The 26,164-nt window shown below is 40.5% G+C and overlaps 1 protein-coding gene, 1 long non-coding RNA gene and 1 other non-coding gene across 7 annotated transcripts in view; 1 reads left to right on the forward strand and 2 right to left on the reverse strand.

Annotated features, from left to right (window-relative positions):
• The window catches only part of NUP98 (nucleoporin 98 and 96 precursor), a 118,016-nt gene that overhangs the window by 72,721 nt on the left and 19,131 nt on the right, over positions 1-26,164 (forward strand). For all 5 annotated transcript variants that reach the window (XM_032258895.1, XM_032258896.1, XM_032258899.1 and 2 more), the window contains 9 exons: positions 627-791; positions 7,638-7,820; positions 8,909-9,065; positions 11,106-11,535; positions 13,912-14,141; positions 15,136-15,402; positions 19,483-19,640; positions 22,436-22,579; positions 24,417-24,559. In XM_032258895.1, coding sequence (XP_032114786.1) covers positions 627-791; positions 7,638-7,820; positions 8,909-9,065; positions 11,106-11,535; positions 13,912-14,141; positions 15,136-15,402; positions 19,483-19,640; positions 22,436-22,579; positions 24,417-24,559 — 1,877 coding nt within the window. The remainder of the gene's footprint in view (positions 1-626; positions 792-7,637; positions 7,821-8,908; positions 9,066-11,105; positions 11,536-13,911; positions 14,142-15,135; positions 15,403-19,482; positions 19,641-22,435; positions 22,580-24,416; positions 24,560-26,164) is intronic.
• LOC116537007 overlaps positions 8,088-26,164 on the reverse strand; it is a 19,825-nt gene continuing 1,748 nt past the window's right edge. Inside the window, exon 2 of the long non-coding RNA XR_004262915.1 lies at positions 8,088-8,205. This is a non-coding gene — a long non-coding RNA (uncharacterized LOC116537007). The remainder of the gene's footprint in view (positions 8,206-26,164) is intronic.
• LOC116537133 lies at positions 23,774-23,879 on the reverse strand. Its single transcript, XR_004262974.1, has one exon. It is a non-coding gene; the product is annotated as a small nucleolar RNA U13 (small nucleolar RNA).

Consider the following 26,164-nt stretch of genomic DNA (forward strand, 5'->3'; position numbering starts at 1 on the left):
GTCAGGCTGGTCTTGAACTCCCGACCTCAGGTGATCCGCCCGCCTTGGCCTCCAAAGTGCTTGGATTACAGGTATGAGCCACCACACCCGGCCAAGTGTAGTAGTATTTCTAATGTTTGTAATCATTAGGGACTTCAGTAATTCAACAGGCAGTGGTCTATTGGATCAACTCTTTCTATGTAATCGTCATTTTTACTTTGAAAGATTTTTGGAGAAGAAAAGATTGATTGTCCTTAATAGTTTAATCCAGTGGTTTCCTCTTATTCTAGGCTGGTTGGATTACTTAACATGTTAAGGGCCCTGTGTAGATAGAGGGTAACAGGCAGTATATGTCCGTGAAAATAATAAGTCTTTGGATTAAGTTTCATACATTAGTGATAGCATTTTAAATGACATTTTAATGTATGTTATGTAATCTTTATACTAGTATGAGCAACTAGTACATACATCACACATCTTCTAAATCTTAGAAAAAGAAAAGTGTGATAGTTGACATTTTGCTTTAAATACTTTGATATTTCTCCCTTTTTTCTTTTTTTATCAAAGTAATGCTACAAGATTGCAAAGGCAGTTATCGTGAAAACATAATGTTTAAATTGATTTTGTGGGGTTCTTCTCTTTCTTAGGTCTCCCATTTTTCTAAGTATGGCCTTCAGGATTCTGATGAGGAGGAGGAGGAGCATCCATCTAAAACTAGTACAAAGAAGTTGAAGACTGCTCCTTTGCCTCCTGCAGGGCAGACTACCCCTTTCCAGATGGCTCTTAATGGCAAACCTGCACCTCCACCTCAGGTAGAGAAAGGACAGTGAATTTGAATGGAATCCATGATACAGAAGTTGAAAGCAAGTCACTCAGCTAATACAAAGCTGTTTTATGACCCTTGGAACTTTGAAGAGTACAAACATTGGCAATCACGTTGAAACAAGTACAAGGGAGGGCGTGAGGTCATGCAGGCATCTGTCTTTTTATTTGAGAGATTTAAAGAATTCCCTTGCTGTTTGGATCATTACTTTACAGATTGTCATTCTTAAACTCTTTCTTCTCTCTCATTTGAACTTGCTGAATTCTCTGCTCAGTGATTAAGATTTGCTCATGTGGGTTTATGCACAGCAAATTCTATGTGCAGTTTAATCTTTTTCTTTACCTTCATGGTTTTTTAAAAGTTAAATTAGCTTTCTGGAAGGTTTTTTTAATCTCCATTTTTTTAAGTTGTTTGCTTATACTTCAGGTAACCTTGATATTTGTATTTTAATACATAATCTTTATGAAAATAGACAGTTTTGAAATGTAAATGAATTATTTGGCTTGGGGAGACTAGGGCCTGTATTGTTTATTGTAATTATTTGTATCATTGATATGGGATTTCTTTGTAAAGCATCCTTTACCTCTCTGCTGCTGAAAGCTAGACCATTGGAATTTTCCATGCTATAATTCTTACGGCTGCTGAAATGTGTGGTTTTTATGATTTATTAAATAATCTCCTAGGAGGCATTTCTGGAGAATGTGTGTATGTACATGTTTGCGCGTACAGGGGGAGGGGGAGGGCATGATAAATGAGGGAAGCTGGAAATATATTGACTTTTATGTTTTTAATCTTTGTAGCAGTTAGAATACCCCTAAGAAATCTCCACTGACAAAATGAAATGCTGTAAATAGATGTGGTTTTCCAGTTATCCATATTCATTTTGTCTTGTCATATGCTTTGTATCATCTCCTCCTTTCCTAATTTTTTATAATCTTACATCATATACATATATTTCTCATAAACATACATATATTTCTTAGGACAAGAGTCAGATGGCCTTATTTTCTATAACAAAGTAATATGTAGGATCTTAAAGTTACCTCTTTCTAGTTGGCCTAGCTGAAAAAGAAAAGCTTCGTTTATGGACACACAGGAAAATGTAATATTGACAATCAGTAGTTTCCGTATTCTTTAATTGCAGAATACAAATGATAGAAAAATAACTATAAGCTCCTATATTGACACTTGCGTATGTGAGATGCTTTGAAAAATTGAGCACCCAAAAATTTCAGAAGAAGGTTCTAGCAAAAGGAGATAGCAAGTAGCTTTTTTTTTTTTTTTTTTCCTTGAGAAAGAGTCTCACTCTGTTGCCCAGGTTGGAGTGCACTGGTGCAGTCTCAGGTCACTGCAGTCTCCACCTCCCAGGTTCAAGCAGTCTTGTTCCTTAGCCTCCCAAGCAGCTGGGACTACAAGTGTGCACCACCACACTCATCTAATATTTTGTATTTTTAGTAGAGATGGGGTTTTGCCATGTTGGCCATACTGGTCTCGAAATCCTGGCCTCAGGTGATCCTCCTACTTTGGCCTACCAAAGTGCTGGTGACTCCAGGTGTGAGTCACCGTGCCTGGCCTAAAATGGGCAAATAGCTTTGACTGAGGAAGTGGAAATGGTCTTTGACCTTTTGGTTGGGAACAGCAGAAATGAGAGAAATGGATAGAGGTAATTAGATGTCTAGACTTTAGGTTCTGTTTACTTGCATTATTTTTGAAGGCCTTGAGCTTAGTATGTTGGGACAGAAATGTGAGACTCTGGAGAATTCTTTAATATTTATTGCTCAGTGACTCAAGTGAGATGGATGGGAAATGCCAGTGGTTTGTTATTAGCACCAAAGACCCTACATTTTACTTGGCATGGGGAAACTACTTGAGCCATCTGAGTAAACTGGAAACAGCAGTCTTATCTGTGTCAAGATGACTGCATACTGTCACCTGGCCCCTTAAAGAGGTTGATTGTACAACTTCAAGTTTTTTCCTGGGGGAGAGAGGCCTGTTTCTTTAGGTATTTAGGAAGATGTGTGTTTTTTGTTAAATGGTCACATTTGTTCCATTACCTTTTGTATGATATACTCAGTCCCCTTCTTTCCAGTTGGTTCTTAAGCCTTGCTTTTACTCTTAAAAAAAAGCAAGTAAGGCCTGGCGCAGTGGCTCACACCTGTACCAGCACTTTGGGAGGCCGAGGCGGGAGGATCACGAGGTTAGGAGTTCGAGACCAGCCTGACCAACATGGTGAAACCCCATCTCCACTAAAAATATAAAAATTAACTGGGCATGGTGGTGCATGCCTCTAATCCCAGCTACTCGGGAGGCTGAGGCAGAATGGTTGAACGTGGGAGGTGGAGGTTGCAGTGAGCAGAGATCATGCCACTGCACTCCAGCCTGGGCTAGAGTAAGACTTCGTCACAAAAAAAAAAAAAAGTCAAGTCTAAGCAACCAGGAAACATAAAGGTAACTAAATTTTCATGTGATCTCTCCTAAACCTTTTAGGTTAGAGAAAATGTTGGCATATAAACCTTAGTCACACAGTTGTATTAAGGTAGTTGCAGAAATATTTTGTTCTGTGGTTAGACCATTAGTTTAAAAATTCTGGTGTGGAATTCAGTTTCCAGCTGGATGCATCAATGCCCTGGTAAGCTTGACTTAGATTCCACAGATTTGGCATGGGGCTCAGGCATATTTATATTCTAATGCTTCTCCCCAGGTGGTTGAAATGTGCAATCAGGTTTCAAAACTGTGTTTAAAGATCTTAGGCTTTTGACAGTCAGGTAGAGATACATGTAGGTTTTTACTTTACCGTTATAACTGAAGAGTAACTTGTGTTCAGTAACATCAAGGCAGGCTAATTGGCCTGCTCAGAAACTTGGCATTGTTCACTCAGTGAATCCATTCAAGTAAGTCATAATTTTTTATTTATTTATTTATTTTCGGAGACAAAGTTTTCCTATGTTCCTCAGGCTGGTTGAACTCTTGGGATCAAACAATCCTCCTCACCTCAGCCATCCAAGTAGCTGGAACTGCAGGTGCATGCCATCATGGCAGCTAATTTTTTATAGATAGAGAGAGAGAGAGAGAGAGAGACAGGATCTTGCTCTGTTGCCCAGGCTGGTCTCAGATTCTTGGCCAAATGAGTATCCTGCCTTGGCCTCCCAAAGTGCTGGGCTTACAGGCCAAGGAGCCGCAGCACCCTGCCTAAATAAGTTAAAAACTTTTTTGAAGGATAAAAGAGATCAGCGTTAGGAAGAAAATTATATTTCATTTTATTTTAATTTGAAATAAAATGTGCTCGCTTCGGCAGCACATATACTAAAATTTGAAATAAAATGGCAGCTCTCTAAATTGATCCAATGATTCCATGTATTTTTAATATATTTTATTTTTATTTTTTGTGGAGAGGAGGGTCTCAGTATGTTGCCCAGGTTGGTCTCGAACTCCTAGGCTCAAGTGATTTGCCTCTGCCTCCCAAAGTGCTGGGGTTACAAGCATAAGCCACCACGCCCAGCCTAAAACATTCTTTACAGTTAGAAAACTAGTTCTTTTTCAGGCAGGCAACAATAGTAGTTATATTGAATCAAATTATTTGTCTGAGAGGACAGTTTGAATTATTTAATTATCTGTTTGACCTTGGACTTGCTATTCACTCTGTTGAATAAGGGTGTCTTGATATATCTTACTTTTCCTACTTAATTAAGCGATGCTGTATCTTTAGCTATTGGCAGCCCTATTATGAGGAATAGTCTTTTGAGATATCTCAGATCATTGAAGATTTCAGTTGTGAAACTTCACCCTCCATATATTTAGACAATCATTTTACAGATAATAGTCTGTGTAGTTAGTATTTGTAAGGGGTCGTGCTGTTATTTAGAAACAAATATGATCCTGTCTTCAAGAGATTATATTGTAGGAAAGGGAGAGTTAAAATGGTGTCTTAGTTGGCTGCTGCTGCTTATACATGCCTTTCTTTTCCATTGACTAGGCTTTCTCTTCCCTTTGCTCAATTACTTCTGAGCCATCTTTTTTTTTTAAGTATACCTTTCTTTCCAAGACTGGCTTTAAAAGGATACCTGATCTGCCAAGATATCCAGGAAAATAAGTACCCAGACAGCTTTGGGGAGTTTATTGCAATTACGTATACTTTAATAAAATTTATACATAGGATGTTCTAGCCACTTAACCATAGTTTCATAGTAATTCCCTTTCCCTTTGACCACTTAGTTGCGATCTTGTAGCTTTGAAGTCTGTTTGTGTGAGTAGAGTAAATAATAACTTACCTTTAGCATTCTTCATAAACATATGATGAGTCCCTTAGGTCTCTAATCTAGTTATTTGATGAAATCCTCTCATTTTTTCTGAAAGAGTGTTCAAGGTAAGCATCTCTTGGTATTAGCAGTATTACTCTGTTGAGTAGTACAGTAAATTGGAACCACTCCCCCCCCGCCATTTTTTCTTTCTTCCCACTCACTCTCACTCCTTTTTATCTTTTTATAGTTTACTGCTTTCTCCACCATGTGCCAAGCACTGCATTAGGTAGTAGAAATAACTAAGTGAATGTTCAATAAATGTTGAACTTAATCATGTGCTACATACAGAAAACAGTAAGCTGTAAACCATTTTACCAAGCCTTTACAATCTGTTGAGCCAAATATATATATATATATATGTATATGTATATTCAAGAAATTATAGTAACATATAATAAACAGTACGTATAAAGTAGATATAAATGGGATATTTTGGGAACCTAACAGGGTGTCATACCGACCAGATTGACAGACAATGGGAAATAACAGGCCTTTTCTTTAAGATGAATTATTTGATTAAAAGTTAACATAGTAGGGAACTTATGAAGTAGGAGTTTTCCCACAGTTCTTAAAATTTATTTATTTATGGGCCGGGCGCGGTGGCTCACGCCTATAATCCCAGCACTTTGGGAGGCCGAGGCGGGTGGATCACGAGGTCAAGAAATCGAGACCATCCTGGTCAACATGGTGAAACCCCGTCTCTACTAAAAATACAAAAAAATCAGCTGGGCATGGTGGCTCGTGCCTGTAGTCCTGGCTACTCAGGAGGCTGAGGCAGGAGAATTGCCTGAACCCGGGAGGCGGAGGTTGCGGTGAGCCGAGATTGCGCCATTGCACTCCAGCCTGGGTAATAAGAGTGAAACTCCGTCTCAAAAAAAAAAAATTTTTTTTATTTATTTATTTTTGAGATGGAGCCTCTCTTTTGCCCAGGCTGTAGTGCAGTGGCGCAATCTCTGCTCACAGCCTCCACCTCCTGGGTTCAAGCGATTCTTCTGCCTCAGCCTCCCAGTTACCTGGGAGTACAGGCACGTGCCATGACACCCAGCTAATTTTTGTATTTTTAGTAGAGATGGATTTTCACCATATTGGCCAGGCTGGTCCCATATGGACCTCCCATATGGACCTGCTAGGGTTCCAGGCATGAGCCACCACATCCAGCCTAGAGGTTTTTTTGGTTTGAAAATATTTCAGAAATTGGCTTAGTTGTTTGCTAACATTTTAGGACATTGGTAATTGAATTTATTCTGTAATAATTGACTTACAATATGTTTCAGCTTTATGAGTGTTTACCATTTTAAATCATACAGTATTAGTCATAGTTGTCTTTAAAGCTGCTTAATAGGCTGGGTGCTGTGGCTCATGCCTGTAATCCCAACACTCTTGGAGGCCGAGGTCAGAAGTTTGAGACCAGCCTGCACAACATAGTGAAACTCCATCTCCACTAAAAATACAAAATTAGCCAGGAGTGGTTTGGAGAAGGAGGTTGCAGTGAGCCGAGATAGTGCCATTGCATTCCCTGGGCAACCAGAGCAAAACTTCATTTAAAAAAAAACCAAAACTGCTTAATAAATGTAAATATAATTCTTGACTTTTTTGAGACGGAGTTTCGCTCTTGTTGCCCAGGCTGGAGTGCAATGACGCGTTCTCGGCTCACCGCAACCTCTGCCTCCTGGGTTCAGGCAATTCTCCTGCCTCAACCTCCTGAGTAGCTGGGATTACAGGCACGCGCCACCATGCTCAGCTAGTTTTTTGTATTTTTTTTAGTAGAGATGGGGTTTCATCATGTTGACCAGGATGGTCTCGATCTCTTGACCTCGTGATCCACCCGCCTCGGCCTCCCAAAGTGCTGGGATTACAGGTTTGAGCCACCGCGCCCGGCCGACATTTTTAAGCATAAAGGGATTCTTCCCAGATTAAAACTGTTCCTAATATTATTACTTTGTTTTTTGGAAGAGTAGGTAGTCCTCATATCTTACATGATACTGCACAAGTAGAGCCCAGCTAACCTTAGGATTCAATAACCTAAAAGTTAAATTCCAGACCCAAGATTGTGTTGACTAGAAATGTATTTCTAAATGTTTTTAAGAAAAAGCAAAGTTACTGGAAATTTTTATATTTGTACCTTTTTTCTCTTTTTCCACTGTCTTCTGGCTATAAGACCGTATTAGGAGAAACAGTGACCCTGTGTAAACCAGAAAATGTAGTTGCTATCTAGATCAAGTAAAGCATAATCTTTGACTCTGAAGACCACCTTTTGTTCACTATGGGTGCTGGCTTAGGTCCCAGACACCAGGTCATAATATTAGAATGGGATGATTCCATGAATCCTTATTTGGATCCAAGTACTTTTATAAGGGTTATCTTGGGGTAATTGATTTTAAATCACTCTAGCAAATCTGCTACCTTACTTCATCATATAATGGGCCGAATCCAATAATTGCTATATCATATTCTGAATAAAGTAAATCTGATTTAGAATCTTTGTGTCTGTTTGGTGTAATTTAATGCTGCTTTCCTGATCTTTCTGCTGTCCACAGAGCCAGAGCCCAGAGGTGGAGCAGTTAGGGAGGGTTGTGGAACTGGACAGTGACATGGTAGATATCACCCAGGAGCCAGTTTTGGATACCATGTTAGAAGAGAGCATGCCTGAGGATCAGGAACCTGTATCTGCCTCAACACATATTGCATCTTCACTGGGAATTAATCCACATGTCTTACAGGTGAAGTCCTAAACCATCTTTTTTACGACAGAAAACCAAACTAATGTTTTATCTCTATTGCCTAGGATCAGGTCTCTTTCTTGGTTATTAACACCATTGAGTGCTCACTGTAATGGAAGAAAAAATACAAGAATTTGGCCAATGTCTAGGCCTCATTTTCTTATTCAAGGAGAGAAGGCTATATTGAGAACTAGTAGATTGAGCTTCTGGTTTTAACTGCATTAGAATCCAGAGACCTAGTTCCAATCCCAGTTTTGTTGTGTTTTGTTTTTGAGATGGAGTTTTGCTCTGTCGCCTAGGCTGGAGTGCAATGGTGCGATCTCAGCTCACTGCAACCTCCACCTCCCTGGTTCAAGCAATTATCTTGCCCCAACCTCCAGAGTGGCTGATACTATAGCATGTGCCAGCACACCTGGCTAATTTTTTGTATTTTGATTAGAGATGGGGGTTTCACCATGTTGGCCAGTCTGGTCTTGAACTCCTGACCTCAGGTGATCTGCCCACCTCAGCCTCCCAAAGTGCTGGAATTACAGGCATGAGCCACTGCTTCCAGCCCCAATCCCAATTTTGTAACTTTATTACTTTGTAACTTCAGGCAAGTCATTTAACATCTATACTAAGTGAGTACTGATTTTTCTCTATAAAATATTACTTTGTCTACATCACAGGGTACTTTTAAGTGAGCCACAAAATTTAAAAATTTTAAAACCTGGTAGCACAGGTTTCTTTAAGCTATGTCTTTATTTCCGTTTATCCCAGTGCCTTTTGGCATGTTATGTGTTTAACCTGATTTATATTTGACTTTAAAATTATTTTATCAGCAAACATAGCAACTCCTCTGTGCCAGGCTCTGGCAAGATGCTATACAAAGAAGAAGAGTATTATATGTCTTTTGCCTTTCAAGCACATACAGTGTAATGAGGTCCATCCATCATACAAATATACTAGTTCTGTATACAGCCTTGAGGAGGAGCAATATTTTTGGTTGTTGTAAACTGCATTGTTTTTTTTGTTTGTTTGTTTGTTTGTTTTGGTATGGCCTTTTCATTCTAGGAAGCACATTTATTCTATAGATATTGCCTTTTTAGATCATGAAAGCATCATTGCTTACTGAGGAAGAAGATGTAGATATGGCGCTGGATCAACGCTTCAGTCGCCTTCCTTCCAAAGCAGATACTTCTCAAGAAATTTGTTCTCCCAGACTCCCCATTTCAGCATCCCACTCATCGAAAACTCGTTCACTAGGTACAGTATAAAATAATTTATTTTACAAGAAAGCTATATGGAGTCATCAAGTCCTGCTTTTCACCTTCATCTTCTAACCCAAGTGGACTTCTCTAGCAAGTATCTGCCAAACAACTAGACCTGTGACATAAGGATGCTAAGAGAAATTTTACTCATAAGTATTCATTAAGAGTAGCCAGGTTTTTGTTTCTGTTTTTGGAGACTGAGTTTTGTTTTGTTGCACAGACTAGAGTGCAGTTATACAATCGAGCTCACTATAGCCTTGAACTCTTGGGCTCCAGCAGTCCTCCTTTCTCAGCCTCCTAAGTAGCTAGGAGTGCAGGCATATACCACCACTGTCAACTAACTATTTTTTTAAATGTTTGTAGAGATGGATCTTGCTATCTTGCCCAGGCTGGTCTTGAACTTCTGGCCTCAAGTGATCATCCTGCCTCAGCCTCCCAAAGTGCTGAGATTACAGGTATGCGTCACTGCACCTGGCAGGAGGGGCCAGTTTTTAAGAACTTTAATTACCTCTGTTTGTGCAGATGCAGAAGTATATGGAGAAAAAAAGCATTTGTGCTTTGTTTAGGTTGATATTTTTGTTTGCTTATGAATGTGGATTAGATAGTAAGCTCTGACTTCCTAATTTTTATATGTGTTACTTAGAGAGTTCAGCAAGTTGTCCTGCATTGTACTTTTTTGGTGCAGTCCTATAACAACACTGCCTTGTCTTCTAGGGACAAGTATTGTTTCTCATAATGCACAGAGCACATCACATTTCTGCTTTTCTCTAAACCTTAAAATTCCCAGGGAAATGATTACATATTTGATTTCAAAGTTTTCTCTTTTCTAGTAGGCTTGTTAACTACGTGAGATTGGAAGTAAAGTTTTATTATCAGCAAAGAACTTAAGCAGATGTAGTTTCAAATATTTTGAAAGCCAGAGGAGGTGGCAGAGAGACATTTGTTCATATTGCCTTAAAAACTAAATATTTATTTTTCAGTTCTTTTGAATTCCCTTATTATCAACTTTGCTTTTTAAAAATGTTTTAAATTTCCCTTTGGTGTAGAGAAAAAAAAGAAAAAAGATATTTTAACCAATAAAGTATCAGTTAAACATTCTTAATAACCTTTTCCATAATGGGTACTGCATGAAAATCTCATACTTTAATAACTCTTAACTCCATGCTTTAGACAAAAGCCATATAAAATTGGGCAACAGGCACTATTAATAAGAACTGTCCTTCAGCTGGGCACAGTGGCTCATGCCTGTAATCTTAGCACTTTAGGAGGCTGAGAAAGGAGGATGGCTTGAGGCTAGGAGTTGGAGAGCAGCCTGGGCAACATAGCTAGACTCCATTCCTATAATAGCTAGCTAGCTAGATTAAAAATGTAAATGTTAAAAAAAATTTTTTTTAATGACTGATTTTTAGAAAGTCACATGTGCAATTTTAAGATGCCTAGTGTGTTTTGATTTCACTGACTGTAGCATTGTTTAGAGTAGAACAGGAATTTGAATTTTGATCTTACTTTTATATGTCCTGAGAAATGGTTACCTTTAGGATTCTAACAAGGGCATCAGCAGTGGTGCCAGACTTACCTGGGCTTATCTCCTAGTCCTGTGACTTAGTAGCTTTGTGGATTTGGACAAATCACTTATCTGTGCTCAGTTTTCTCACATAAACATTGGAGAATGATAATAATGCTAATCATTTAAAAGTTTTTGTGGAGTGAAATGAAGTAACATGCATAAATGGCTCATACTGAGTCAGCTGCATATACATGCTAGATCATTTTTTAAATTGTGGTAATAGTGTTGTTGCTTTTATCATTGTTGTTGATATCATCATCATTAGAATTCTTGACCTGATTTCCTAGTTCAAAGAGTAATTTCTGCAAAATCTGACTTAGCCTGCTTCTGGCCATCATCCACATCTGATATAAGTAGTTTGATAAAACATTGAATGATTTCAGCCTTACTGATTTTTGTTATTGTTCAAGAAACAATAGCTTGTGTTTTGTAATAGTCTTTTCCCCTCTTATTCCTTCTTCATTTCAGTTGGTGGGTTACTACAATCAAAATTTACAAGTGGAGCTTTTCTTTCACCAAGTGCCTCTGTGCAAGAATGTCGTACTCCCAGAACAACATCTTTAATTAATATCCCATCTACATCCTCTTGGTCTGTCCCTCCACCCCTGGCTTCTGTGTTCACGATGCCCAGCCCAGCCCCTGAGGTTCCATTGAAAACAGTGGGTACACGTAGGCAACTGGGCCTAGTCCCTCTCGAAAAGTCTGTTACCTATGGCAAGGGAAAACTCTTGATGGACATGGCCCTATTCATGGGACGCTCATTTCGTGTTGGTTGGGGCCCCAACTGGACTCTTGCTAACAGTGGAGAACAGCTGAATGGCTCTCATGAACTAGAAAATCATCAGATTGCTGATTCTATGGAGTATGGATTCCTGCCCAATCCAGTAGCTGTTAAATCGTGAGTCACATTCCTTGATGTTTTTGGAGAAAGGTAACATGATAGGTGAAAGAAACTATTCATATCAGGAGGTTAGGGCCCTGCTTTGTGATCTTTCTAGATACATTCTGCGTTCGTGTGTGCGTGCGTGCGTGTGTGCGTTCATGCGTGTGTTTTGAGACGGAGTCTCGCTCTGTCGCCCAGGGTGGGATGCAGTGGGCATGATCTCAGCTCTCTGCCACCTCCGCCTCCCAGGTTCAGGCTCTTCTCCTGCCTCAGCCTCCTGATTAGCTGGGATTATAGATGTGTGCAACCACACCTAGCTAATTTTCGTATTTTTATTAGAGATGGAGTTTCGCCATATTGGCCAAACTGGCCTTGAACTCCTGACCTCAGGTGATCCACCCACCTCTGCCTCCCAAAATGCTGGGATTACAGGTGGGAGCCACTGTACCCGGTCCAATTTTAAATAGAAGATATTCATGTAATTATAAACAAATGATTAATAAGATGACTGTTTGTATCATGAAATTATGAAGAGTATATAATATGCTTAACTATTTGTGATTTCTTCACTTATAAATGGTATTCTCAACTAAGCACATTTCCTGTGTCTTTTCATAAAGTAGTTGTATGAACTGTGGAGAATCCATATATAAGTATTTGGATATTCTTTAAATATGTATGTATGTTATAGTCTATTCATGTATAGTTACAACTATTCATATATAGTTACATTCTATACCATCCCCACTGTTAACAAGTATATATATGTGGGCATAGTACTGCCTATACTTTATATGTATAATAAATATATATGCTTTATGATCATGTGTACATTTTTCTGGTAGCTATCAGGCAGTATGTATTCAGTGTCCTTTGTAAAATATGTAACATTTCATATTTTTTATAATTATAACAAATTGTGTCATTTTCACTACACATTAAATGAAGATGATCACTATTATCCTTCATATTCATTTATTTTTTATTTTATTTTTTTGAGACAGAGTTTCACGTGTGCAATGGCACGATCTCAGCTTACTGCAACCTCAGCCTCCCAGGTTCAAGTGACTTTCCTGACTCAGCCTCCCAAGCAACCAGGATTACAGGCGTGCACCACCACACCTGGCTAATTTTGTATTTTTAGTAGAGACAGGGTTTCTTCTTGTTGGTCAGGCTGGTCTCAAACTCCCAACCTCAGGTGATTTCCCCCGCCTCGGCCTCCCAGAGTGCTGGGATTACAGGCGTGAGCCACCTCATCCGACCTTAATTACGTATTTTTAAGCAGTGTCTCACTTTGTCATCCAGACTGGTGTGCAGTGGCACAGGCCTCCACCTCCTGGGCTTAAGTGATCTTCATATCTCAGCCCCCCAGGTAGCTGGGACTACAGGTACACACCACCATGCTTGGCCAATTTTTTGTAGGGATGGGCTTTTCACCGTGTTGTCCTGAGCTCAAGTGATTCTCCAGCCTTGGCCTCCTAACTTGCTGGAATTATAGGAGTGAGCCACCCTGCCCAGCCTATCCTTCATTTTTAAAATGACTTTGAAAAAATGAAAAACTACAGTATCTCTTGAACCCCACAGTTAAGAATAGTGATCCTAAATTTAGCTATTAATTCTAGGATAAGTATTATCTTGTGAATTTTGAAGGTTATTAATATCAATCTTAAAAATTGGATCAAGGGGCCAGGTGCAGTGACTCATGCCTGTAATCCCAGCACTTTGGAAGCCCAAAGCAGGTGGATCACTTGAGGTCAGGAGTTCGAGACCAGCCTCGCCAACATGGTGAAACCCCATTTCTGCTAAACAAAAGTTGGCTGGGCATGGTGGTGCATGCCTGTAATCCCAGCTGCTTGGGAGACTGAGGCAGGAGAATCACTTGAACCCAGGAGGCAGAGGTAGCAGTGAGCCGAGACCACGCCACTGCATTCCAGCCTGGGCAACGGAGTAGACTCCATCTCAAAAAAAAAAATTTTTTTGGATCAAGGCCAGCTTAGCTATATGCTCATTGTAATTTAGAGTCAATTCTTTAGTTATCTATAAGCTTAGCCTCGTGACTTTTGATATCCAAGTATAATTTGCAAAACAGGTATCCCACAATAACTTTTGGCACTTGAGTTTTAGCCAGTTCTAAATCTGTTATGATTCTCATGCTTGTTATAACCTGGCCTAAGAAGCTTTTGTGTTCTGAATGCATTGGTCAGATAATTTTTATTTCCAGTATATAGCAGATAAGTTCGGTATAGTTTAAGAAGCAAAATTTCTTTCAAAGCACAGGGAAACGTTTTGCATTCTGTTTGTAATCATAAAAAGAAACTGATTTGGTTGAAGTGAAATCCTAGCTTCTGTTTTATGTTCATTTTCTATTCTATTCTTCATTTGCTCTTGTAGCCTAACTGAGTCCCCATTCAAAGTTCACTTAGAAAAACTCAGTTTGCGACAAAGGAAGCCAGATGAAGACATGAAATTATACCAGACACCTCTGGAGCTCAAATTAAAACACAGCACTGTCCATGTGGATGAACTGTGTCCTCTCATTGTCCCCAATTCGGGAGTCGCTGTCATTCATGACTATGCAGATTGGGTTAAAGAAGCATCAGGAGACTTACCAGAAGCACAAAGTGAGTATGCACTATGTTTCTGATCTTTGATGTCCCAGTCATAGGGGTGTTAGCGTATGTTCACGGGGGGGTGTATTTCCTGACACAATCTAGTAGGTGAATGCCTGTGCTTGTCATTTTCTCAGGTTGAGTTTAAGCAGATTCCCAAGCAAGAAAAAATTGTCACTATGTTCTTGTCACTTTGTTCTTGTACCCGTTAATGTACAAATTCTTCCACAAAAAATTGTAGCCAGTCAAATCTTTGGATTTATAAAATTGCATTTCTTACCCAACCCAGAAAACATAGGGAGAGAGATGCATTCCTTCTTGCTTTTCTAAATCCTATCCATTCTTCCATGTCCAGCTTAAGTACTGTTGGTCTTCTCAACAACTTTGTTGTAATTCTTCTTCCTTGCTTCTGTGTTACCTTTCTCTGTCTATTGTGACCATGCTTTTCTGAATTAATACTTTGATAAAGGGGTTTTCTAATTTGTTAGTATTTCAAACAGTGTTTTGCAAATCACCTTTATTGAAAAATGGGTTGTTTTAGAATGTCTTATGTCACACATTTTGGGATTTATATTCATTCAGTTCTTTGTATTTACTTAACCATCTCATCATCTTTTCAAATGTGTAAGTTATTTTACTAGTGCATACTTGTAAGTGGCTTAAATGATAAAGTACTTTTTTAGATTGAATTTTGTAGACAGAGTTTGATCAAATTAGATATCATCTGAGATAACATTAGTCATAATTAGGCTTGGGGAACCTGTTTAACAGTTACATTTGTTATATAAGTACCACATACATATGTGAGCAAGCATTTTTATATACCATGTACTTCGGGAAATGGTAAGACAAAGCTGAGTGAGGTAGAGACAGATTGAGGGTAATTGACTTGAGTGGTTGTTTGAGATGTCTATTAATTTTTGTATTTTTAGCATCACAATTAGATGCCTCCTGTGAAGCTGTTGTAAGACTTTGTCTCATAGCAGTTTTTCTGTTCCTGCCTTAGTTGTGAAGCACTGGAGCCTGACATGGACATTATGTGAAGCGTTATGGGGCCACCTGAAGGAGCTTGACAGCCAGCTAGATGAACCCAATAAATACATTCAAATTCTAGAGCGGCGAAGAGCTTTTTCCCGCTGGCTATCCCATACTGCCACGCCGCAGATTGAAGAGGAAGTCTCCTTAACCCAAAAAAACAGCCCTGTGGAGGCTGTATTCAGCTACCTCACAGGCAAAAGGATCAGTGAAGCCTGCTCTCTGGCCCAGCAGTCAGGTAGGAAAAGAATATGGTCCTTCGCTGCACCCCTTCCCCCTTCCTACTGAGTGCCTCCTATCCCTCCTCCCTAATTGTGGATTTCTCTTTGGCTTCTAGCCTGTGAGTGTTAATTGTGGACTTCCCAGGAGGATTGCTGGTTCCTGTAGAGTAGAAACCATTACTTTTCTTTTTTTTTTTTGGAGACAGAGTTTTGCTCTTGTTGCCCAGGCTGGAATGCAATGGTATGATCTTGGCCCACTACAACCTTGTTCTCCCGGGTTCAAGCAATTCTCCTGCCTCAGCCTCCCGAGTAGCTGACATTACAGGCACCCGCTACCATGCCTGGCTAATTTTTGTATTTTAGTAGAGATGGGATTTCACCATGTTGGTCAGGCTGGTCTCAAACTCCTGACCTCAGGTGATTCACCTGCCTCTGCCTCCCAAAGTGCAGAAATTACAGGCATGAACCAACGCATCCAGCCAAACTACGTCTTCTAATTCTCTTTTTAAGACCTTAAACATTGTTTACTTTATTAAAATTTAAATTTTATGTTATATTACATTTGTAATAAAACTAGAAAACGTAAATAAGCTATAAGTCAAAATCACCCAAATCCTGTGACTACTACTGACTGCAAGCATTTTAATGTGTGTACTTAGCTCTTTACTCTGTATTGTATACAAATTTGTGCACAGTGTGACATATACATGTAATTTTTCAAAGATGATATCCTGCTATGTATCTGTTCTTTTCATGTGGCACATTACAAACGCCCTATAATACAGATAATTAGCAAATGCTTCTTAGCATTCTTTTGTGTATGAATGGCCCATATTAACAAATTTATTTCTTCACATTGAGACTTAAAACTATAAGCAATACTCTGAATTGCTACAAAATCTATATCAATTCACTTCATCCAAGTAAATATTTGGAAATTGAATTTCTGAGTTGAGGTATTAGCTGGCTTTTTAAAAGGGCTTTGTATGCATATATATACATTTTTAAGTGTCTTTTCACTAATGGGGCAATTCAGCAAGTGTTTTAATCACTGCCTAGATATAAACTTTTCTTTTTTTGGACAGAGTCTGTCACCCAGGGTGTTGAAGTTCAGTGGAACAATTTCAGCTCACTACAGCCTCCACCTCCTTGGTTCAAGTGATTCTCTTGCCTCAGCCTCCCTAGTAGCTGGGATTATAGGCACCTACCACCATGCCCAGTTAATTTTTTTTGCATTTTTAATAGAGACAGGGTCTCACCATGCTGACCAGGTTGGTCTCAAACTCCTGACTTCCAGTGATCCACCTACCTTGGCCTCCCTAGTGCTGGGATTACAGGCGTGAGCCACTGTGCCTGGCCATAAATCTTGATTAGACTACAGGATGTTGTAGTTCAGCTTAATTTAATATCATTAGATCCTTGGTCAATCCTTGATTGTTGGAACCTAATTTATCCAAAGCCAACTAATTGGAGCCATCAACTGGATTTATTTTGAATGAAGGGTTTGGCTACTTTTGAGATTATAAGGAACAAATCACAGGAAAAGCTAGAATCAGTAAGATATATAAAGGGCCTGTTGCATTCCACTATCACTACACATTTAGCCTGGTACTATCTTTTTATATTTTTTATTTTTTAAATGGAGATGGGGTGTCTATGTTGGCCAGGCTGGTCTCAAACTCGGCCTCAAGCAGCCTTCCTTTTTCAGCCTCCCAGAACTACTGGGATTAGCAGCATGAGCCACCACACCCAGCCTCAGCCTGGTACCCTTTATGGTCTTTTTACATTTGTACAGTGAGAGTTTATGTTTGGGACTAATCTTGTGTGAACTCATAATGATTATGAATCATTAAAAAAAGGTTGGCCGGGCGCGGTGGCTCACGCCTATAATCCCAGCACTTTGGGAGGCCGAGGCGGGTGGATCATGAGGTCAAGAGATCGAGACCATCCTGGTCAACAAGGTGAAACCCCGTCTCTACTAAAAATACAAAAATTAGCTGGGCATGATGGTGCGTGCCTGTAGTCCCAGCTACTCGGGAGGCTGAGGCAGGAGAATTGCTTGAACTCAGAAGGCGGAGGTTGTGGTGAGCCGAGATTGTGCCATTGCACCCCCCCGGGGGCCAAAAAAACAACAACCCCCCTCCAAAAAAAAAAAAAAAAAAAAAAACGGTTGGTTATGCTCAGCAAGACACCAACATGTAGCGGGAAAGGCTCTTAAGGTGTGCCAGAAGTCAGATTCATAGGCCTAGTCATTCATAAACTTCACTTTCGTCCTTTTTCTTCTGACTCCAAGGCTAAAGCTTTGGTTGGGTACTGCCTTTTAGGTTACTAAAAGCTTTTGCTTTACTACTCCCACTTTTTCTTTTTTCTTCTTTTTATTTTTATTTTTTATTTTATTTTTATTTTTTGAGACAGAGTCTTGCTCTGTCCCCCAGACTGGAGTGCAGTGGCATAATCTCGGCTCACTACAACCTTCGCCTCCCGGGTTAAAGCGGTTCTCCTGCCTCAGCCTCCCAAGTAGCTGGGATTACAGGTACGCACTGCCACACCCGGCTAATTTTTGTATTTTTAGTAGAGATGTTGTTTTGTCATGTTGGCCAGGCTGGTCTCAACTCCTGACCTCAGGTGATCTGCCTGCCTCAGCCTCCCAACGTGCTGGATTACAGGCGTGAGCCACCGCCTCTGTCTTTTTTTTTTTTTTTTTTTTTTTTTTTTGAGATGGAGTCTTGGTCTGTCACCCGGGCTGGAGTGCAATGGCGCAGTCTCTGCTCATTGCAGCTTCTGCCTTCTGGGTTCAAGTGATTCTCATGTCTCAGCCTCCCGAGTAGCTGGGACTCTAGGCACGTGCCACCATGCCAAGCTAATTTTTCTTTGTTTTTTTGAGACTGTGCAGTGGCACAATCTCGATTCACTGAAACCTTCACTTCCCGGGTTCAAGCAGTTCTCCTGCCTCAGCCTCCTGAGTAGCTGGGATTACAGGTGCCTGGCTAATTTTTGTATTTTTAGTAGAGACGGGGTTTCACCGTCTTGGCCAGGCTGGTCTGGAACTCCTGACCTTGTGATCCACCTGCCTCGGCCTCCCGAAGTGCTGGGATTACAGGCATGATCTTCCATGCCCAACCAATTTTTGTATTTTTCGTAGAGATAACATTTCACCACATTGGCAAGGCTAGTCTAAAACTCCTGACCCCAGGTGATCTGCCCGCCTTGGCTTCTCAAAGTGCTGGGATTACTGGCGCGAGCTACTGTGCCCAGCATTTTCCTCCGTTTGTACTTTTTTTTTTTTTTTTTTCTTTTTTTTGAGACAGAGTCTCGCTCTTGTTGCCCAGGCTGGAGTGCAATGGTGCAATCTCGGCTCACTGCAACCTCCGCTTCATGGGTTCAAGTAATTCTTCTGCGTTAGCCTCCCCAGTAGCTGGGGTTACAGGCATGCGCCACCATGTCTGGCTAATTTTGTATTTTTAGTAGAGATGAGGTTTTACCATATTGGTCAGGCTGATCCTGAACTCCTGACCTCAAGTGAGATACCACATTGGGCTGTTTTCTTCCACACAGAAGTAGTGGTAGATCTGTTATTGATCTCTGTATGCTATTCAGTCTATATTTAATTTAGCTTAAACCACTTTGCAAAGTTTTTTTTGAAACGGAGTCTTGCTCTGTCTCCCAGGCTGGAGTGCAGTTGGCATGATCTTGGCTCACTGCAACCTCTGCCTCCTGGGTTCAAGTGATTCTTCTGCCTCAGTCTCCAGAGCAGCCGGGACTACAAGGCTCATGCCAATACGCCCAGCTAATTTTTGTATTTTTAGTAGAGACAGGGTTTCATCATATTGGCCAGGCTGGTCTCGAATTCCTGACCTTGTAATCTGCCTACCTCGGTCTCCCAAGGTGCTAGGATTACAGGCGCGAGCCACAGCGCCTGGCTGCAAATTTCTATCCAAGCAGAAAATACATTTTGATCAATATTTTAGCACTACTGCAGAAAGCATTCACCAGTGTTAAGTCCTCCATCCTGAAGTCTAGAAGAAATAAAAATAATGTATTTGACCAAGTTCATAAACCCTTAATAATAACCAAAAACACTTCTATTTCTCTTTTAGGTGATCATCGTCTTGCTCTTCTTTTATCTCAGTTTGTGGGTAGCCAGTCCATCCGGGAGCTGCTCACTATGCAGTTGGTGGATTGGCATCAGCTCCAAGCAGACTGCTTCATCCAGGATGAGAGACTGCGCATCTTTGCTCTGTTGGCTGGAAAACCGGTATCTTCCACTTTTACCATAATCTCACATCAGTGTTTTCATAAATTGAAGCTGGTTTGAGGTTTAGATAGGGAGTGATCTTTGTAAATTGTGCACAATTACACAAAATGTGTTACACATTTGCCAATTTGTTTTTAATTTTTGGTGGAAATATTTTCAAATTATAAAGACAGACGTGCACGCTGTTTTAAAAATCTAGTTATATAGAAATTAAAATGTTAAAAATTTTCATATCCCATATCATATAGCAGTAAACAATATAAATAACTTATCCTTCCAGAAAGAATCTATTTTATTTAATTAATTTTTTTGAGACGGTATGGCTAGGTTGACTAGGCAGGAGTGCAGTGGGCAATTTTGGCCCCATGATTTTTTCCATTTAAAAAAGATTTTAGCCAGGTGCGGTGGCGTGTGCCTATAGTCCCAGCTACTCAGGAGGCTGAGGTGGGAGGATCGCTTGAGCCCAGGAGTTCTGGGCTGTAGTGCACTATGTCGATCTGGTGTCCACACTAAAAGTTCAACATCAATATGGTGACCTCCTGGGAGCAGGGAACCACCAGGTTGCCTAAGGAGGGGTGAACTGGCCCAGGTCAGAAACGGAGCAGGTCAAAACTCCCTTGCTGATCAGTAGTGGGATCGCGCCTGTGAATAGCCACTGCGCTCCAACCTGGGCAACATAGCGAGAACCCGTCTCTTAAAAAAAAAGAAGAAGAATATAGGCCATGCATGGTGGCTCACGCCTATAATCCCAGCTCTTTGAGAGGCTGAGGTGGGTGGATCACAAGGTCAGGAGATCAAGACCATCCTGGCTAACATGGTGAAACCTCATCTCTACTAAAACCAAAATAAGATAAAATAAAAAATTAGCCAGGCATGGTGGTGTGAGCCTGTAGTCCTAGCTACTTAGGAGTCTGAGGCAGGAGAATTGCTTGAACCCAGGAGGCGGAGGATACAGTGAGCCAAGATCGCGGCACTGCACTCCTCCTGGGTGACAGAATGAGACTCCATTTCAAAAAAAAGTTGTTTTTTTTTTTTTTTAAAAACAAATAATTTATAGTGATAGGGTTTCACTATGTTGCCTAGGCGGGTCTGGAGCTCCTGGCCTCAAGGGATCCTCGCACCTGGTTCTCTCAAAGTGTTGAGATTACAGGCATGAACCACCACACCAGCCCTGTAGCTTTTTTAAAAAACCTACTGTATATGAATATTTTTCCATGTCATGAAGCATTATTATTATTATTGTTTCTTTTTTCTTTTTTTTTTTTTCCCATTTATTTATTTTATTGCATTTTAGGTTTTGGTATTATTATTGTTAAGGTGGAGTTTCCCCCTTTTTGCCGAGGCAGGAGTGCAGTGGTACAATCTTGGCTCACTGCAACCTCCCTCTCCTGGATTCAAGCGATTTTCCAACCAAGTAGCTAGGATTATAGGTGCCTGCCCCACCACATCCAGCTAATTTTTTTTTTTTAATTTTAATTTTTATTGTTTTAGACAGAGTTTTGCTCTTGTTGCCCAAGCTGGAGTGCAATGGCATGATCTCAGCTCACCTCAACCTCTGCCTTTCAGATTCAAGCAATTCTCCTACCTTACCCTCCTTAGTTGCTGGGATTAACAGGCATGTGCCCCCATACCTGGCTAATTTTTTGTATTTTTAGTAGAGACAGCATTTCTCCATGCTGGTCAGGCTGATCTCAAACTCACAAACTCAGGTGATCCACCCACTTCAGCCTCCTAAAGTGCTGGGATTACAGGCATGATCCACCACACCTGGCCTTTTTTTGTATTTTTAGTAGAAATGGTGTTTCACCATGTTGACCAGGCTGTTCTGGAACTCCTGACCTCAGGTGATCCTCCCACCTTGGCCGCCTAAAGGGCTGGGATTGCAGGTGTGAGCCACGGTGCCCAGTCAGCATTATTCTTTTTTATGCCACTTCTGTTCCATTTTATGACTGTTGGGTTATAATTATTTTAAGCCATTTCTCTTAACACTGCCTACTTCTTCTTGATTATCATCTTAAAGTATTATAAAGTTTCAGAAATAAAAATGCAGCTGGTCAGAATTTATGCTCACTTTAAAGTTTTATACATTAACAATCATAAACAAGCCGGGCGCGGTGGCTCAAGCCTGTAATCCCAGCACTTTGGGAGGCCGAGGCGGGTGGATCACGAGGTCAAGAGATCGAGACCATCCTGGTCAACATGGTGAAACCCCGTCTCTACCAAAAATACAAAAAATTAGCTGGGCATGGTGGCGCATGCCTGTAATCCCAGCTACTCAGGAGGCTGAGGCAGGAGAATTGCCTGAACCCAGGAGACGGAGGTTGCGGTGAGCCGAGATCGCGCCATTGCACTCCAGCCTGGGTAAAAAGAGCGAAACTCCGTCTCAAAAAAAAAAAAAAAAAAAAACAATCATAAACAGTGAGAAGACCTCCTCTCTGCTCTCAGTAGCTCCCATCTCATTTGAGTACTGATTGTTCATTTGTTTAAATCCTGGGACCAGGCTTGGTGGCTGATTCCTGTCATCCCAATGTTTTAGGAGGCTAAGGAGGGAGGATTGCTTGAAACCAGGAGTTCAAGACCAGCCTGGGTCACATAGTGCAACTCTGTCTCAATCGATTGATCAGTTGATCCATAAAAATAAGTAAATAATCAATAAACCCTCTCACTTGCTATGAGATTTTATTATATTTGTATATTTTTTATCTGAATCATTAACACTGGCATCCCAGTCATTTAAAATATTACTTGAATAACAAGGTAGAATATAGCCACAGTGATAATTTTGTCTCCTACAGGTGTGGCAGCTCTCAGAACAGAAGCAAATCAACGTGTGCTCTCAGTTGGACTGGAAACGCTCCCTGGCTATCCATCTTTGGTATTTGCTTCCACCAACAGCCTCCATTTCTAGGGCTCTCAACATGTATGAAGAAGCATTTCAGGTATATGTGGCCAGTAGAGCCAAGCAAGAATCTTGTTGGATGTTAAGTTTTTGTCAGGGAAATTCTGCAGCAGAAAAAAACCTTATCAAATTGTATTTAATAAATAACTGCCTTTGGCTTTTTTTTTTTGATTTTTTTTTTGAGACGGAGTTTCACTCTTGTTACCCAGACTGGAGTGCAATGGCGCTATCTCGGCTCACCGCAACCTCCGCCTCCTGGGTTCAGGCAATTCTCCTGCCTCAGCCTCCTGAGTAGCTGGGATTACAGGCATGTGCCACCATGCCCAGCTAATTTTTTGTAGTTTTAGCAGAGACGGGGTTTCACCATGTTGACCAGAATGGTCTTGATCTCTTGACCTTGTGATCCACCCGCCTCGGCCTCCCAAAGTGCTGGGATTACAGGCGTGAGCCACCGCGCCCGGCCAATAACTGCGTTTTTTAACAGTATTGTAAAATTGAAATGGAGCCAGGAAATCTCATGGAAAACTGTCCTTTACTCCTTCCTCTGAACAAGGCTACTTCTCCAAGTGTCTGTTTTTATTTTATTTAATATCATGAGTTTCTACAGTTGACTGTAAATCAGAGGGTTCTTCTTCATTTCTAATGCTGTCTTATTTCTTTGGGAATTCCCTTTTATACAGCCTGACCTCAGCTTTGGTTTATTTTCCAACTTAGTTCTGAAATTTGCCTCTAAATGTAATATTTTATACTCCTTGTCAGTTTTGAAGTTCAAGTATTGTTACTTTTAATGCCATCAATTCTTGAATTGTCTTATTGTTCGTATTTATTACTTGTCTTTTATATTGTTCTCAGAATTATTTGTCAGGAGTAAGAGAACACTAAAGAAACTTGAGTATGTTAAGAATTGTGGCAAGATAAGTATGGGGGTTTAGTGATGTTACTTTAAATCTTTACCAGTCCATTGAAGATAGATGAAATACATTATTGAACAAAAACGTCTTAAAATCCCTGATAGAGCCTTTGGGTTGTGTAATCACTTTTTTTTTTCTTTAATTGAGACTGGGTCTCACTCTGTCACCCAAACTTGAGTTGAGTGAGGCGATTGCAGCTCACTGCAGCCCCGACCTCTTGGGCTCAGGTGACCCTCCTGCCTCAGTCTCCTGAGAAGCTGGGCCCACAGGTGCATAACACCATGCCTGGCTTATTTTTTTTTTCTTATTTATTTATCTTTTTCTGTCAGACTGGTAATGTGTCAATGTCATCACAAGGTTCAAGGGTGGCACATCTCACACAAGCATGCATGAACATGCAATCATTGTGCTCATGAACTACAAAGAAATCTAATTTTATTTTTTTATTTATAGAGATGAGGTCTTGCTATGTTGCCCTGGCAGGTCTTGAACTACTTGGCTCAAGCAGTCTTCCCACTTCCAAAGTGCTAGGATTATAGGCTCAAGCCACTGCCGATGGCTGTCTATTTATTTTTAATACAAGTGTAAATATTTGAAACATGATGGCATCTAGGCCGGGTACAGTCATTCACACCTGTAATCACAGCACTCTGTGAGGCCACGGCAGGTGGATCAGCTGAGGTCAGGAGTTCGAGACCAGCCTGGGCAACATGGCAAAACACTGTCTCTACTAAAAATACAAAAATTAGCTGGGTGTGGTTAGCTATAATCCCTGCTACTGGGGAGGCTGAGGCAGGAGAATTGCCTGAACCTGGAAGGCACAGGTTGCAGTGAGCCAAGATTGCACCACTGCACTCCAGCCTGGGTGACAGAGCAAGACTCCATCTCAAAAACTAAAGAAACATGATGGCATTTAGTAAAACTGATTAGGAGCTAATACATTGTTTTACCAAACTCTTCCTTCAGAATACCTCTGACAGTGACAGATATGCCTGCTCCCCACTTCCTTCGTATCTGGAGGGTTCTGGCTCTGTGATAGCGGAGGAGCAAAACTCACAGACACCACTTCGAGATGTCTGCTTTCACCTTCTAAAACTCTACAGTGACAGGTAAACCAGAACTAGGCATTATAGTCACTTGAGTGGTCCATGAACCCCAAGGGAGCCTTTCCTGCATCTTTTCCCTTTTATATGCCCCCAAATTGCTAAGTCCATATAAACTATCATATATAACTTATAGTAGTTGAATGGAAAGAGGATTAGAACTAGAAGTCTAAACATTATTTTCATCAACTTTAATGAGTGTAATTTACATATAATAAAGTATGCAGTGTGATAAGTTTTATGGTACTTACCGCATTGGACCTCCCATGACAATGTACCCACCATGACAATTAAGCTGATATTTTCACTACCCTTGAAAAATTCCCGTGTGCCCCTTTGCAGTCAGCCTTCACTTCAGATACCTATTGACTAGGTTTTTGTTGTTGTTGTTTTATACTATAAATTTGTTTTGCTGTTCTAGAATTTTCTGGGAGATCATACTATATGTTCCCTGTGCCTGGCTTTTTTGATTCTGCCTAATGATTTTGAGGTTTTTTTCATGTAATGTATCAAAAGTTAGCTTGGGGGTTTTTTTTGGGGGGAGGTGCCTGATTTATGTATCTGTTCATTTGTTGATGGACAGTTAGGTTTTCTTGTTTTTGGCTTTTGATAAAACTGTTGTGAACATGCATACCCAAAAGTGATTATATCATTTTATATTCCTACCAATAATGTGTAATAAATCTAGTTGCTCCAAATCCTCTTTAAAATTTGATATTTTAAAGAGGATTTTAAAGAGATAGCAGTTTTTAAAATTTTACCATTTTATTGGGCATGTAGTGTCTTGCTTTATGTGTGTTTATCTGTGTGTACATGTTATTAAAAAAATGCGGGCAGCCGGGCATGGTGGCTCACACCTATAATCCCAGCACTTTGAGAGGCTGAGGTGGGTGGATCAGGGTGTTTGAGACCAGCCTGGCCAACATGGTGAAATCCAGTCTCTACTAAAAATACAAAAATTAGCCGGGTATTGTGACGGGTGCCTGTAATCCCAGCCATCTGGGAGGCTGAGGCAGGAGAATCGCTTGAATCTAGGAGGTGGAAATTGCAGTGAGCCAAGATTGCACCACTGCAGTCCAGCATGGGTAATAGAATGAGAATCCATCTCCAGAAAAAAAATGCAGGCCAGGCATGGTGGCTCACGCCTGTAATCCCAACACTTTGGAAGGCCAAGTCAAGCAGATCATTTGATCCTAGGAGTTGGAGGCCAGCCTGGGCAATATTGCAAAACCCTGTTTCTACTAAAAATAAAAAAAGAATTAGTCATGTATGGTGCTCTGTGGTCCCAGCTACTTGGGAGGCTGAGCCTGGGAAGTCGAGGCTGCAGTGAGACATGATTGCATCACTGTACTCCTGCCTGGGCAACATGAGTGAGACCTGTCTCCAAAAAAGAAAGAAATGCATAGTGGTTTATGTGTCCAACAATAATATATTAGCACATGCTATTATTATTTCTAATCATGTAATTAGAACTAGCTCAGAGTTGGTGTTTTGTTTTGCTTTTTATTTTTTTATTTTTTATTTTTATTTTTTTAGAAGTGAAAGATCTCACATATTTATTACTGATCCCAGGCAACCAAAGCCTTCTTTTTTTTTTTTTTTTTTTTTTAA

Source organism: Sapajus apella, unplaced genomic scaffold, assembly GCF_009761245.1.
Source record: "Sapajus apella isolate SASKATOON/1434 unplaced genomic scaffold, GSC_monkey_1.0 scaffold106, whole genome shotgun sequence".
NCBI classification, from domain to species: Eukaryota; Metazoa; Chordata; class Mammalia; order Primates; family Cebidae; genus Sapajus; species Sapajus apella.